Source organism: Procambarus clarkii, chromosome 89 (genome assembly GCF_040958095.1).
Source record: "Procambarus clarkii isolate CNS0578487 chromosome 89, FALCON_Pclarkii_2.0, whole genome shotgun sequence".
NCBI lineage: Eukaryota > Metazoa > Arthropoda > Malacostraca > Decapoda > Cambaridae > Procambarus > Procambarus clarkii.
Genome location: NC_091238.1, coordinates 3807108 through 3822107, shown reverse-complemented (window position 1 = coordinate 3822107; position 15000 = coordinate 3807108). Strand labels below are relative to the sequence as shown.

The window sequence follows — 15000 nt, the reverse complement described above, 5'->3', positions numbered from 1 at the left end:
TCCTGCTTTAGTGAAGAAAAACATAAGGAATATCGAATTAGATTCGTGTCATTATCATAAATCTAAGACTTCGTCGTTTTGAACGAAATTATTATTTATATATATATATATATATATATATTTATTTAGCGGTCGACGGGCCGCAAGCCCGAAACGCTTTGCGTAATAGTGGCTTTAGGCATTGTATGTACTAGCTCTACCTATAAGTCAACCAATATTTGTAAAAATTTATTGTATGTATGTACCTTACCTAAATAAAATTATTATTATTATTATTATAAGCCATGTAAATGGGCTCCAATTTACTCCCATGGTATTTAGTTGCTTACAAATTTAATGTTTAAATTAAATCCCTTGTGTAACCAGTTTATTGGGTAAGACTATTTAAATATAGAACAAAATTATGCTTTACGACATTTAAACACTAATTAAAGCGCACATTTTAAGTTGTCATAGTGTTGATCTGAAATGCTGGGGGCGTGTTTACAGCGGCAGCCTCCACGTGCTCACCTCTAGGGTGATGTTTATATATTTATTCTGGTCTACTGTGTCACCCCGGCCAGCAGCACGTGTCACCCCGGCCAGCAGCACGTGTCACCCCGGCCAGCACCACGTGTCACCCCGGCCTGGCTACACCACCCGGCCAGCAGGACGTGTCACCCCGGCCTGGCCACACCATCCGGCCAGCAGCACGTGTCACCCCGGCCTGGCCACACCACCCGGCCAGCAGCACGTGTCACCCTGGCCAGCAGCACGTGTCACCCCGGCCTGGCCACACCACCCGGCCAGCACCACGTGTCACCCCGGCCAGCACCACGTGTCACCCCGGCCAGCACCACGTGTCACCCCGGCAAGCACCACGTGTCACCCCGGCCAGCACCACGTGTCACCCCGGCCATCAGCACGTGTCACCCCGGCCATCAGCACGTGTCACCCCGGCCAGCACCACGTGTCACCCCGGCCAGCAGCACGTGTCACCCCGGCCAGCAGCACGTGTCACCCCGGCCAGCAGCACGTGTCACCCCGGCCAGCAGCACGTGTCACCCCGGCCAGCAGCACGTGTCATCCCGGCCAGCAGCACGTGTCACCCCGGCCTGGCCACACCACCCAGCCAGCAGCACGTGTCACCCCGGCCAGCAGCACGTGTCACCCCGGCCAGCAGCACGTGTCACCCCGGCCAGCAGCACGTGTCACCCCGGCCAGCAGCACGTGTCACCCCGGCCAGCAGCACGTGTCACCGCGGCCAGCAGCACGTGTCACCGCGGCCAGCAGCACGTGTCACCCCGGCCAGCAGCACGTGTCACCCCGGCAGCACCACGCGTCACCGCGGCCAGCAGCACGTGTCACCCCGGCCAGCAGCACGTGTCACCCCGGCCAGCACCACGTGTCACCCCGGCCAGCAGCACGTGTCACCCCGGCCAGCAGCACGTGTCACCCCAGCCAGCAGCACGTGTCACCCCAGCCAGCACCACGTGTCACCCCGGCCAGCAGCACGTGTCACCCCGGCCTGGCCACACCACCCGGCCAGCACCACGTGTCACCCCGGCCAGCAGCACGTGTCACCCCGGCCTGGCCACACCACCCAGCCAGCACCACGTGTCACCCCGGCCAGCAGCACGTGTCACCCCGGCCAGCAGCACGTGTCACCCCGGCCAGCACCACGTGTCACCCCGGCCTGGCCACACCACCCGGCCAGCAGCACGTGTCACCCCGGCCAGCAGCACGTGTCACCCCGGCCTGGCCACACCACCCGGCCAGCAGCACGTGTCACCCCGGCCAGCAGCACGTGTCACCCCGGCCAGCAGCACGTGTCACCCCGGCCAGCACCACGTGTCACCCCGGCCAGCACCACGTGTCACCCCGGCCAGCACCACGTGTCACCCCGGCCAGCAGCACGTGTCACCCCGGCCTGCAGCACGTGTCACCCCGGCCAGCACCACGTGTCACCCCGGCCAGCAGCACGTGTCACCCCGGCCAGCACCACGTGTCACCCCGGCCAGCACCACGTGTCACCCCGGCCAGCAGCTCGTGTCACCCCGGCCAGCACCACGTGTCACCCCGGCCAGCACCACGTGTCACCCCGGCCAGCACCACGTGTCACCCCGGCCAGCACCACGTGTCACCCCGGCCAGCACCACGTGTCACCCCGGCCAGCACCACGTGTCACCCCGGCCAGCACCACGTGTCACCCCGGCCAGCAGCCCACCCTCCCTGCCTGCCTGCCCATGGTGGGGATCCAGCCCACCCTCCCTGCCTGCCTGCCCATGGTGGGGATCCAGCCCACCCTCCCTGCCTGCCTGCCCATGGTGGGGATCCAGCCCACCCTCCCTCCCTGCCTGCCCATGGTGGGGATCCAGCCCACCCTCCCTCCCTGCCTGCCCATGGTGGGGATCCAGCTCACCCTCCCTGCCTGCCTGCCCATGGTGGGGATCCAGCTCACCCTCCCTGCCTGCCTGCCCATGGTGGGGATCCAGCTCACCCTCCCTCCCTGCCTGCCCATGGTGGGGATCCAGCCCACCCTCCCTCCCTGCCTGCCCATGGTGGGGATCCAGCCCACCCTCCCTCCCTGCCTGCCCATGGTGGGGATCCAGCTCACCCTCCCTGCCTGCCTGCCCATGGTGGGGATCCAGCCCACCCTCCCTGCCTGCCTGCCCATGGTGGGGATCCAGCCCACCCTCCCTGCCTGCCTGCCCATGGTGGGGATCCAGCTCACCCTCCCTCCCTGCCTGCCTATGGTGGGGATCCAGCCCACCCTCCCTGCCTGCCTGCCCATGGTGGGGATCCAGCTCACCCTCCCTGCCTGCCTGCCCATGGTGGGGATCCAGCCCACCCTCCCTCCCTGCCTGCCCATGGTGGGGATCCAGCCCACCCTCCCTGCCTGCCTGCCCATGGTGGGGATCCAGCTCACCCTCCCTCCCTGCCTGCCCATGGTGGGGATCCAGCCCACCCTCCCTCCCTGCCTGCCCATGGTGGGGATCCAGCCCACCCTCCCTGCCTGCCTGCCCATGATGGGGATCCAGCCCACCCTCCCTGCCTGCCTGCCCATGGTGGGGATCCAGCCCACCCTCCCTGCCTGCCTGCCCATGGTGGGGATCCAGCTCACCCTCCCTGCCTGCCCATGGTGGGGATCCAGCCCACCCTCCCTGCCTGCCTGCCTGCCCATGGTGGGGATCCAGCCCACCCTCCCTGCCTGCCTGCCTGCCCATGATGGGGATCCAGCTCACCCTCCCTGCCTGCCTGCCCATGGTGGGGATCCAGCCCACCCTCCCTCCCTGCCTGCCCATGGTGGGGATCCAGCCCACCCTCCCCGCCTGCCTGCCCATGGTGGGGATCCAGCTCACCCTCCCTCCCTGCCCATGGTGGGGATCCAGCCCACCCTCCCTCCCTGCCTGCCCATGGTGGGGATCCAGCCCACCCTCCCTGCCTGCCTGCCCATGATGGGGACCCAGCCCACCCTCCCTGCCTGCCTGCCCATAATGGGGATCCAGCCCGCCCTCCCTGCCTGCCTGCCCATGATGGGGATCCAGCCCGCCCTCCCTGCCTGCCTGCCCATGGTGGGGATCCAGCCCACCCTCCCTGCCTGCCTGCCTGCCCATGATGGGGATCCAGCCCACCCTCCCTGCCTGCCTGCCCATGGTGGGGATCCAGCCCACCCACCCTCCCTGCCTGCCCATGGTGGGATCCAGCCCACCCACCCTCCCTGCCTGCCCATGGTGGGGATCCTGCCCACCCTCCCTGCCTGCCTGCCCATGGTGGGGATCCTGCCCACCCTCCCTGCCTGCCTGCCCATGGTGGGGATCCTGCCCACCCTCCCTGCCTGCCTGCCCATGGTGGGGATCCTGCCCACCCTCCCTGCCTGCCTGCCCATGGTGGGGATCCTGCCCACCCTCCCTGCCTGCCTGCCCATGGTGGGGATCCTGCCCACCCTCCCTGCCTGCCTGCCCATGGTGGGGATCCAGCTCACCCTCCCTGCCTGCCTGCCCATGGTGGGGATCCAGCCCACCCTCCCTGCCTGCCTGCCCATGGTGGGGATCCAGCCCACCCTCCCTGCCTGCCTGCCCATGGTGGGGATCCTGCCCACCCTCCCTGCCTGCCTGCCCATGGTGGGGATCCTGCCCACCCTCCCTGCCTGCCTGCCCATGGTGGGGATCCTGCCCACCCTCCCTGCCTGCCTGCCCATGGTGGGGATCCTGCCCACCCTCCCTGCCTGCTTGCCCATGGTGGGGATCCAGCTCACCCTCCCTGCCAGCCTGCCCATGGTGGGGATCCAGCCCACCCACCCTCCCTGCCTGCCCATGGTGGGGATCCAGCCCACCCTCCCTGCCTGCCCATGGTGGGGATCCAGCCCACCCTCCCTGCCTGCCCATGGTGGGGATCCAGCCCACCCACCCTCCCTGCCTGCCCATGGTGGGGATCCAGCCCACCCTCCCTGCCTGCCTGCCCATGGTGGGGATCCAGCCCACCCTCCCTGCCTGCCTGCCCATGGTGGGGATCCAGCCCACCCTCCCTGCCTGCCCATGGTGGGGATCCAGCTCACCCTCCCTGCCCACGGTGGGGATCCAGCCCACCCTCCCTGCCTGCCCATGGTGGGGATCCAGCCCACCCTCCCTGCCTGCCTGCCCATGGTGGGGATCCAGCCCACCCTCCCTGCCTGCCCATGGTGGGGATCCAGCTCACCCTCCCTCCCTGCCTGCCCATGGTGGGGATCCAGCCCACCCACCCTCCCTGCCTGCCCATGGTGGGGATCCAGCCCACCCTCCCTGCCTGCCTGCCCATGGTGGGGATCCAGCCCACCCTCCCTGCCTGCCCATGGTGGGGATCCAGCCCACCCTCCCTGCCCACGGTGGGGATCCAGCCCACCCTCCCTGCCCACGGTGGGGATCCAGCCCACCCTCCCTGCCCACGGTGGGGATCCAGCCCAAGGCGTGTGCCCCACCACTTACCCATGTGACTCATGATAAAATGTATTATTCAATTCACATTAAATATCTTTATTCATAAATGGATGTACCTGAGTTAGTGTTATCTTGAGGTTATCTTGAGATGATTTCGGGGCTTTAGTGTCCCCGGGGCCCGGTCCTCGACCAGGCCTCCACCCCCAGGAAGCAGCCCGTGACAACTGACTAACTCCCAGGTACCTATTTTACTGCTAGGTAACAGGGGCATTGCCGGCGCCCGGGATCGAACCCGGGACCACAGGATCACAAGTCCAGCGTGCTGTCCGCTCGGCCTAGTACATTACTCCGAGGAGTCATGACATAACATGTAATCATCATAATTACACACAATATGATCCAAATTCAGAAGCTTTATTCATCAGTAATCATCACACACACACACACACACACACACACACACAAATGAGCCACAGAGATATTAGAAAGAACTTTTTTAGTGTCAGAGTGGTTGACAAATGGAATGCATTAGGAAGTGATGTGGTGGAGGCTGACTCCATACACAGTTTCAAGTGTAGATATGATAGAGCCCAATAGGCTCAGGAACCTGTACACCTGTTGATTGACGGTTGAAAGGCGGGACCAAAGAGCCAGAGCTCAACCCCCGCAAACACAACTAGGTGAGTACAACTAGGCGAGTACACACACACACACACACACACACACACACACACACACACACACACACACCAGCAAGGTGAGGACAACATGTTAAGACACTCACCAGTAACATGCACAACATCATTGAGAACATTGAACTTAAGAGCCATCATTGAGACTGAACATCATTGAGAACATTGACTTAAGAGCCTCAGGTGTGGATGGACCTCACTCTATAAGGTCGTCTAGGAGCTGATAGATGAACTATGCCTATCAAAAGGGGCCCCTGAAAGCTGAGTAGACAGCGCTCGGGATTCGTAGTCCTCAGGTTCAGAGTTCTATCCAGGGAGGCGGCGGAAACGAATAGGCATTATTTCACCCTGATGAAACTGTTCACCTACCAGTAAATAGGTACCTGGGTGTTAGTCAGCTGTCACGGGCTGCTTCCTGGGGGTGGAGGCCTGGTCGAGGACCGGGCCGCGGGGACACTTAAAAGCCCCGAAATCATCTCAAGATAACCTCAAGATAACCTCAAGATAGGTAGGGTTGGTTAGGTTCGGTCATATATCTACGTTAATTTTAACTCCAATAAAAAAAATTGACTTCATACATAAGAAATGGGTAGCTTTATCATTTCATGAGAAAAAAATTAGAGAAAATATATTAATTCAGGGAAAACTTGGCTTATTAGGCAAATCGGGCCTTGCATAGTAGGCTGAGAAGTGCGTTCTGGCTACTAGGTACGACATAATGATATATATATATATATATATATATATATATATATTATAATGAGAATTTCAGTTGACTTTCACATTAGTTTAATCACATTGCCTACCTGCCCGAAACGCTGCGCATACTAGTGGCTTTACAAGATTGTAATTACCATATCATGTATCCTCACAATCCCAATGTACCTTCTTGTATATATATAAATACAAAAAAATGTATGTTGCATTTAACCTACATAAGTTTCTCTAAACCAATTGTAAGCTAGAAGATGTTTATGGCTGTAGACCTGTTCTGTCAGGTCACGATTAATGGTGTGTAAATAGACCTGTTCTGTCAGGTCACGATTAATGGTGTGTAAGTCATTTACAATTAAAGTTACGTTAATCACACATGTTGTCTGTGTACGTCTCGTGACGGTAACCAACCCGTCCTCTTAACACGTGACGGTAACAACCCGTCCTCTCAACCATCACGTGACGGTAACAACCCGTCCTCTCAACCAACACGTGACGGTAACAACCCGTCCTCTCAACCAACACGTGACGGTAACAACCGGTCCTCTCAACCATCACGTCACAGTAACAACCCGTCCTCTCAACCATCACGTGACGGTAACAACCCGTCCTCTCAACCATCACGTGACGGTAACAACCCGTCCTCTCAACCATCACGTGACGGTAACAACCCGTCCTCTCAACCATCACGTGACGGTAACAACCCGTCCTCTCAACCAACACGTGACAGTAACAACCCGTCCTCTCAACCAACACGTCACAGTAACAACCCGTCCTCTCAACCATCACGTGACGGTAACAACCCGTCCTCTCAACCAACACGTGACGGTAACAACCCGTCCTCTCAACCATCACGTGACAGTAACAACCCGTCCTCTCAACCAACACGTCACAGTAACAACCCGTCCTCTCAACCAACACGTCACAGTAACAACCCGTCCTCTCAACCATCACGTGACGGTAACAACCCGTCCTCTCAACCAACACGTGACGGTAACAACCCGTCCTCTCAACCAACACGTCACAGTAACAACCCGTCCTCTCAACCATCACGTGACGGTAACAACCCGTCCTCTCAACCAACACGTCACGGTAACAACCCGTCCTCTCAACCATCACGTGACGGTAACAACCCGTCCTCTCAACCATCACGTGACGGTAACAACCCGTCCTCTCAACCAACACGTCACGGTAACAACCCGTCCTCTCAACCAACACGTGACGGTAACCAACCCGTCCTCTCAACCAACACGTCACGGTAACAACCCGTCCTCTCAACCATCACGTGACGGTAACAACCCGTCCTCTCAACCAACACGTGACGGTAACAACCCGTCCTCTCAACCAACACGTGACGGTAACAACCCGTCCTCTCAACCATCACGTCACGGTAACAACCCGTCCTCTCAACCAACACGTCACGGTAACAACCCGTCCTCTCAACCATCACGTGACGGTAACAACCCGTCCTCTCAACCAACCCGTCCTCTCAACCAACACGTGACGGTAACAACCCGTCCTCTCAACCAACACGTGACGGTAACAACCCGTCCTCTCAACCAACACGTGACAGTAACAACCCGTCCTCTCAACCAACACGTCACGGTAACAACCCGTCCTCTCAACCAACACGTGACGGTAACCAACCCGTCCTCTCAACCAACACGTCACAGTAACAACCCGTCCTCTCAACCAACACGTGACGGTAACCAACCCGTCCTCTCAACCAACACGTCACAGTAACAACCCGTCCTCTCAACCAACACGTGACGGTAACCAACCCGTCCTCTCAACCAACACGTCACAGTAACAACCCGTCCTCTCAACCATCACGTGACGGTAACAACCCGTCCTCTCAACCAACACGTGACGGTAACAACCCGTCCTCTCAACCAACACGTGACGGTAACAACCCGTCCTCTCAACCAACACGTCACGGTAACAACCCGTCCTCTCAACCATCACGTGACGGTAACAACCCGTCCTCTCAACCAACACGTGACGGTAACAACCCGTCCTCTCAACCATCACGTCACAGTAACAACCCGTCCTCTCAACCATCACGTCACAGTAACAACCCGTCCTCTCAACCAACACGTGACGGTAACAACCCGTCCTCTCAACCAACACGTGACGGTAACAACCCGTCCTCTCAACCATCACGTGACGGTAACAACCCGTCCTCTCAACCATCACGTGACGGTAACAACCCGTCCTCTCAACCATCACGTGACGGTAACAACCCGTCCTCTCAACCATCACGTGACGGTAACAACCCGTCCTCTCAACCAACACGTGACAGTAACAACCCGTCCTCTCAACCAACACGTGACGGTAACAACCCGTCCTCTCAACCATCACGTGACGGTAACAACCCGTCCTCTCAACCATCACGTGACGGTAACAACCCGTCCTCTCAACCATCACGTGACGGTAACAACCCGTCCTCTCAACCAACACGTCACGGTAACAACCCGTCCTCTCAACCAACACGTGACAGTAACAACCCGTCCTCTCAACCAACACGTCACGGTAACAACCCGTCCTCTCAACCAACACGTGACGGTAACCAACCCGTCCTCTCAACCAACACGTCACAGTAACAACCCGTCCTCTCAACCAACACGTGACGGTAACAACCCGTCCTCTCAACCAACACGTCACAGTAACAACCCGTCCTCTCAACCATCACGTCACAGTAACAACCCGTCCTCTCAACCAACACGTGACAGTAACAACCCGTCCTCTCAACCAACACGTGACGGTAACAACCCGTCCTCTCAACCAACACGTGACAGTAACAACCCGTCCTCTCAACCAACACGTGACGGTAACAGCCCGTCCTCTCAACCATCACGTGACAGTAACAACCCGTCCTCTCAACCAACACGTGACAGTAACAACCCGTCCTCTCAACCATCACGTCACAGTAACAACCCGTCCTCTCAACCAACACGTGACAGTAACAACCCGTCCTCTCAACCAACACGTGACAGTAACAACCCGTCCTCTCAACCAACACGTGACAGTAACAACCCGTCCTCTCAACCAACACGTGACGGTAACAACCCGTCCTCTCAACCATCACGTCACAGTAACAACCCGTCCTCTCAACCATCACGTGACGGTAACAACCCGTCCTCTCAACCATCACGTGACGGTAACAACCCGTCCTCTCAACCAACACGTGACGGTAACAACCCGTCCTCTCAACCATCACGTGACAGTAACAACCCGTCCTCTCAACCATCACGTGACAGTAACAACCCGTCCTCTCAACCATCACGTGACGGTAACAACCCGTCCTCTCAACCAACACGTGACAGTAACAACCCGTCCTCTCAACCATCACGTGACAGTAACAACCCGTCCTCTCAACCATCACGTGACAGTAACAACCCGTCCTCTCAACCATCACGTGACGGTAACAACCCGTCCTCTCAACCATCACGTGACGGTAACAACCCGTCCTCTCAACCATCACGTGACGGTAACAACCCGTCCTCTCAACCAACACGTCACAGTAACAACCCGTCCTCTCAACCATCACGTGACGGTAACAACCCGTCCTCTCAACCAACACGTGACGGTAACCAACGTACTGTCAAAAGTAGCGGCTCACCCAAGTTCCGTTTTCTATGGACAGGTTGGTTAGGTTAGGTGGGTGGCTTATCTTCAACTTCCTAACAGACTGCAGAGTGTAATAGTCAACACTGTCAAATCCGGATCATCTACTGTGAAAAGCTCAGTCCCCCCGGTCGGCCGAGTGGACAGCACGCTGGACTTGTGATCCTGTGGTCCCGGGGTCGATCCCGGGCGCCGGCAAGAAACAATGGGCAAAGTTTCTTTCACCCTATGCCCCTGTTACCTAGCAGTAAAAGATACCTGGGTGTTAGTCAGCTGTCACGGGCTGCTTCCTGGGGGTGGAGGCCTGGTCGAGGACCGGGCCGCGGAAAAAAAAAAAAAACTCCCCGAAATCAAGATAGCCTTAAGATAACCCCCCCAAGGTACCACCGTACTTGCTCCAGTACTTTCATCCTAATATCAGACAAAGATACAAACTACAGTACTGTATCATTATTTACAGATGTCACTAACATTTTTATGCAATAAGATAAACCAGGCTGTTGCTTGGCCGCTCCAAGCAACAGCCTGGTGGACCAAACTCTCACAAGTCGAGCCTGGCCTCGGGCCGGGCTTGGGGAGTAGAAGAACTCCCAGAACCCCATCAACCAGGTATCAACCAGGTAAGGCAAGAGAGGGGACACGGCAAGCCTCCAATCGTGTCTTTCAAGCGGCCACAGATAATGTGATTTTTAATGAAAAAGTTCCAGTTCCTGCGTTATGGGAAAAACGAAAATGTAAAAACGGAAACCATTATATAAAACGGAATCAAATCACACGATAGAACGATAAAGCAATGTAAAGGATCTAAGAGTAGTCGTGTCGAAGACCTTACCCTAACAGAACACACATTAGCTGTCACGACAGGAAGGAAAGTGAGTTTTTTTTTTTTTTTGAGATATATACAAGAGTTGTTACATTCTTGTACAGCCACTAGTACGCGTAGCGTTTCGGGCAAGTCCTTAATCCTATGGTCCCTGGAATACGATCCCCTGACGCGAAGAATCGTTTTTTCATCCAAGTACACATTTTACTGTTGCGTTAAACAGAGGCTACAGTTAAGGATTTGCGCCCAGTAAATCCTCCCCGGCCAGGATACGAACCCATGACATAGCGCTCGCGGAACGCCAGGCGAGTGTCTTACCACTACACCACGGAGACTGCCTGGTTGTATAGCTAGGACCTTCCAAACAAAGGATGCCATACCAATGATGATACTTTTCAAGATACTGGTGCTCTCTAGGGTGGAATATTGTTGCTCACTAACAGCCCCATTCAGAGCCGGAGAAATTGCTAACTTGGAGAGTTTGCAAAGATCCTTTACGGCTAGAATCCACTCTAAGTCATCTTAATTATTGGGACCGATTAAGATGTTAAAATCTATATTATCTAGAGTGCAGGCGAGAGATATATAATAATATACACGTGGAAGATGATATAAGAACTGGTGCCAAAGCTGAACACATAGATTACATCACAAACCAGTAAGCATGAGATGATGTGCACCCTTGATGATGGCTCATGACTCCTCAACACACACTCGCTACATGTACCTTGAGGTTACCTTGAGGTGCTTCCGGGGCTTAGCGTCCCCGCGGCCCGGTCGTCGAGCAGGCCTCCTGGTTGCCGGACTGATCAACCAGGCTGTTGGACGCGGCTGCTCGCAGCCTGACGTACGAGTCACAGCCTGGTTGATCAGGTATCCTTTGGAGGTGCTTATCCAAAGGATAAGGATCCTTATGATGTAAGGATCATAACTGGCCGACCTCTCAGTGTTCATGAGAGAACTCGACAAACGCCCCCAAAGGATACCAGATCAACCCGGGCTGTGATTAATACGTCAGGCTGCGAGCAGCCGCGTCCAACAGCCTGGTTAACCGTACGACCAACCTAGAGGCCAGGTCGGAGAGACCAGGCCTCCAGGTTGGTCGTATGGTCAGGCTTGGACCAGCCTGGAGGTTGGTTCTAGCCTCCCTCCAAGCAGAGGGATGTGACGCCCGTAACAAAGTCATTCCCATGCGACAGCATCATCAGGCTAACGCGAGGCGGCGGTGGCGCCCCCACCACGGCGCCACACGCTGACGCCACCACCTAACCATCACCACGGCGCCACAGGGGGGTGGGGGGGGGGGTGTGAACCACCTGTTGTATCTCTCGTGCGCGCGGGCGCGCTCTTACCTGGCTGTGTTTACAGGGACTGTCATCCAAGTGATGGGTCCAGAGTTTGAGTATTGGTCGTCTGGTATACTGACCACCTCCCTTTCTTAACTCATTACATTACTCATTAATATTACTCATTACTCTCCGCCCCAACACTGACACTAGATTTCCCTGCCTCCCTCAGAATCTATTTTCAGATTTTATCCGAAATTTGATAAATTTCGGATAAAGGGAGGCGATTCTACCACCTCCCGTTCTCATCGCACCTTTGCTAACAGGTGGGATCTACCTATTGCCACCCTTATCTTGAGGTTATCTTGAGATGATTTCGGGGCTTTAGTGTCCCCGCGGCTCGGTCCTCGACCAGGCCTCCACCCCCAGGAAGCAGCCCTTGACAGCTGGCTAACTCCCAGGTACCTATTTACTGCTAGGTAACAGGGGCATTCAGGGTGAAAGAAACTTTGCCCATTTGTTTCTGCCTCGTGCGGGAATCGAACCCGCGCCACAGAATTACGAGTCCTGCGCGTTATCCACCAGGCTACGAGGCCCTTGTAGCTTAATCTAAAAACAGCAACATATATCACTACTGATATTATATTTAATTGAATCTAGTCTATAGACTAATGTGACACCCTTTTCCACTACCGCACATCAACCACTTGATGTGGGAGGGGGGGGGGCGGGGGTCGAGGGGCGGGGGGGGGCGGGGGTCGAGGGGCGGGGGGGGGGGGGCGAGGTGGTGGCTCCGGAGGTGTGGTAGCGGGGGGGGGGGGGGGATGATTTCAAGGCGGCAGCGGCGACCAAGACTTAAGACTTTTGCTGAAAGTTGGGGGTCACCGCCCGTCATGACCCCCCGCGACCCCTGCACCTCGGGCTGTTGCGCCAGTTACTCTCACGGCGCTCAACAGTCACTCTCACGGCGCTCACCAGTCACTCTCACGGCGCTCACCAGTTACTCTCACAGTGCTCACCAGTTACTCTCACAGCGCTCACCAGTTACTCTCACAGTGCTCACCAGTTACTCTCACAGTGCTCACCAGTTACTCTCACAGTGCTCACCAGTTACTCTCACAGTGCTCACCAGTTACTCTCACAGTGCTCACCAGTTACTCTCACAGTGCTCACCAGTTACTCTCACAGTGCTCACCAGTTACTCTCACAGTGCTCACCAGTTACTCTCACAGTGCTCACCAGTTACTCTCACAGTGCTCACCAGTTACTCTCACAGTGCTCACCAGTTACTCTCACAGTGCTCACCAGTTACTCTCACAGTGCTCACCAGTTACTCTCACAGTGCTCACCAGTTACTCTCACAGTGCTCACCAGTTACTCTCACAGTGCTCACCAGTTACTCTCACAGTGCTCACCAGTTACTCTCATGAGTGACGAGTCATTGACCGTAAATATACCCGGGTTTAACCATTACTTGTCAGGGATCATTCCCTCACGAATTTGTATTCATTTAGGTATAGAGTTTCAGAGAGTAAAGTGTTTAAGTTACATCTCACCCTGACAATGACTAGCCCGACCCATGGACCCTTAACCTGACGTGACCACCCACAACACGACAATGTAAACACACAACGGAAGACAGTACTCACCAACAATGTAAACACAACGGAAGACAGTACTCACCAACAATGTAAACACAACGTAAGACAGTACTCACCAACAATGTAAACACAACGTAAGACAGTACTCACCAACAATGTAAACACAACGTAAGACAGTACTCACCAACAATGTAAACACAACGGAAGACAGTACTCACCAACAATGTAAACACAACGGAAGACAGTACTCACCAACAATGTAAACACAACGGAAGACAGTACTCACCAACAATGTAAACACAACGTAAGACAGTACTCACCAACAATGTAAACACAACGTAAGACAGTACTCACCAACAATGTAAACACAACCGAAGACAGTACTCACCAACAATGTAAACACACAACGGAAGACAGTACTCACCAACAATGTAAACACAACGTAAGACAGTACTCACCAACAATGCAGTTGTCAGACACGGCTCTATTCTTGGTGGTGGCGCGAGCAGCCGAGGGCTTAGCGGGCTGGAGCTCCACCTTGCGATGGCGGGACACCCTGAAGGCACTACTGCCGCCGCCTCGCACTGCCGCCGACGCCTGAGGCATCTCCCCGTCGGCGTACTCCTCGTCGTAGTCGTCGTCGTAGTCCTCAAAGTCTAACTCGAGGTCGTCGGCGGAGTACGACCTGGGTTTGCCATCAGGGGACCAATTATCCCCCGGGTCATCCTCGACTGCGTCTCCGAGAGACTGAATCTTAGCTCTCGAGGAAGAAGGTTCTAAATTGACACATATGAAGGAACCGACGGACTCCTCGCCAGCACTTTTCGCCACCACAGAGTGTCGGGGCGGCCGCTGTGACTGGCGGGCGGCCGAGTACTCTCCACTTTGTTCCTGGAACACACACTGATCACTGGCAACACTGAAGTCTACACCGTCGGGAGTGAGCACATCACCGGACACTGACGCTACACTGTCATCACTGGGCACCACCACTGCCTCACTCACAACACCGGGCACATGTGGGCTGGGAGCAGGCGGCGGCGTGGGGAGGTGTGTAGGCTCCTGCTGACTCTCCCTCACCACTCTCGTGTGTGTTAAGTCTACCTGAGTGGGGGCAGGATGGAGGGGGGGAGCAGCCTCGGGCGTGCCCCCTCCCTGTGCCTCCCACCCCACCCACGTTCTCTCTTCCTCCTCGCCACGCTCCGTTTTCTTTAAACATTCTATGCTAGTTCCCGCTCTTAGTACTGGTGGCGTTTTCTTTGACAAGTCGTCGATGATACTCGATGTGGAATTGATTGATTCTGCGACAGTTTGAGGTTTGGACGAGGCTGTTGATGACTCGCTGGAGCTGTACTGACCGGA

General features: G+C 56.0%; 1 protein-coding gene across 1 annotated transcript in view; it reads right to left on the bottom strand.

Annotated features, from left to right (window-relative positions):
* Window positions 1–15000, bottom strand: part of LOC123773279 (uncharacterized) — a gene marked incomplete in the record, with an annotated part of 416855 nt that overhangs the window by 330525 nt on the left and 71330 nt on the right. Inside the window, 1 exon segment of the mRNA XM_069317846.1 lies at window positions 14097–15000. This exon segment is cut by the window's right edge and continues 778 nt beyond it. Within this exon segment, the coding sequence (XP_069173947.1) occupies window positions 14097–15000 (904 nt within the window).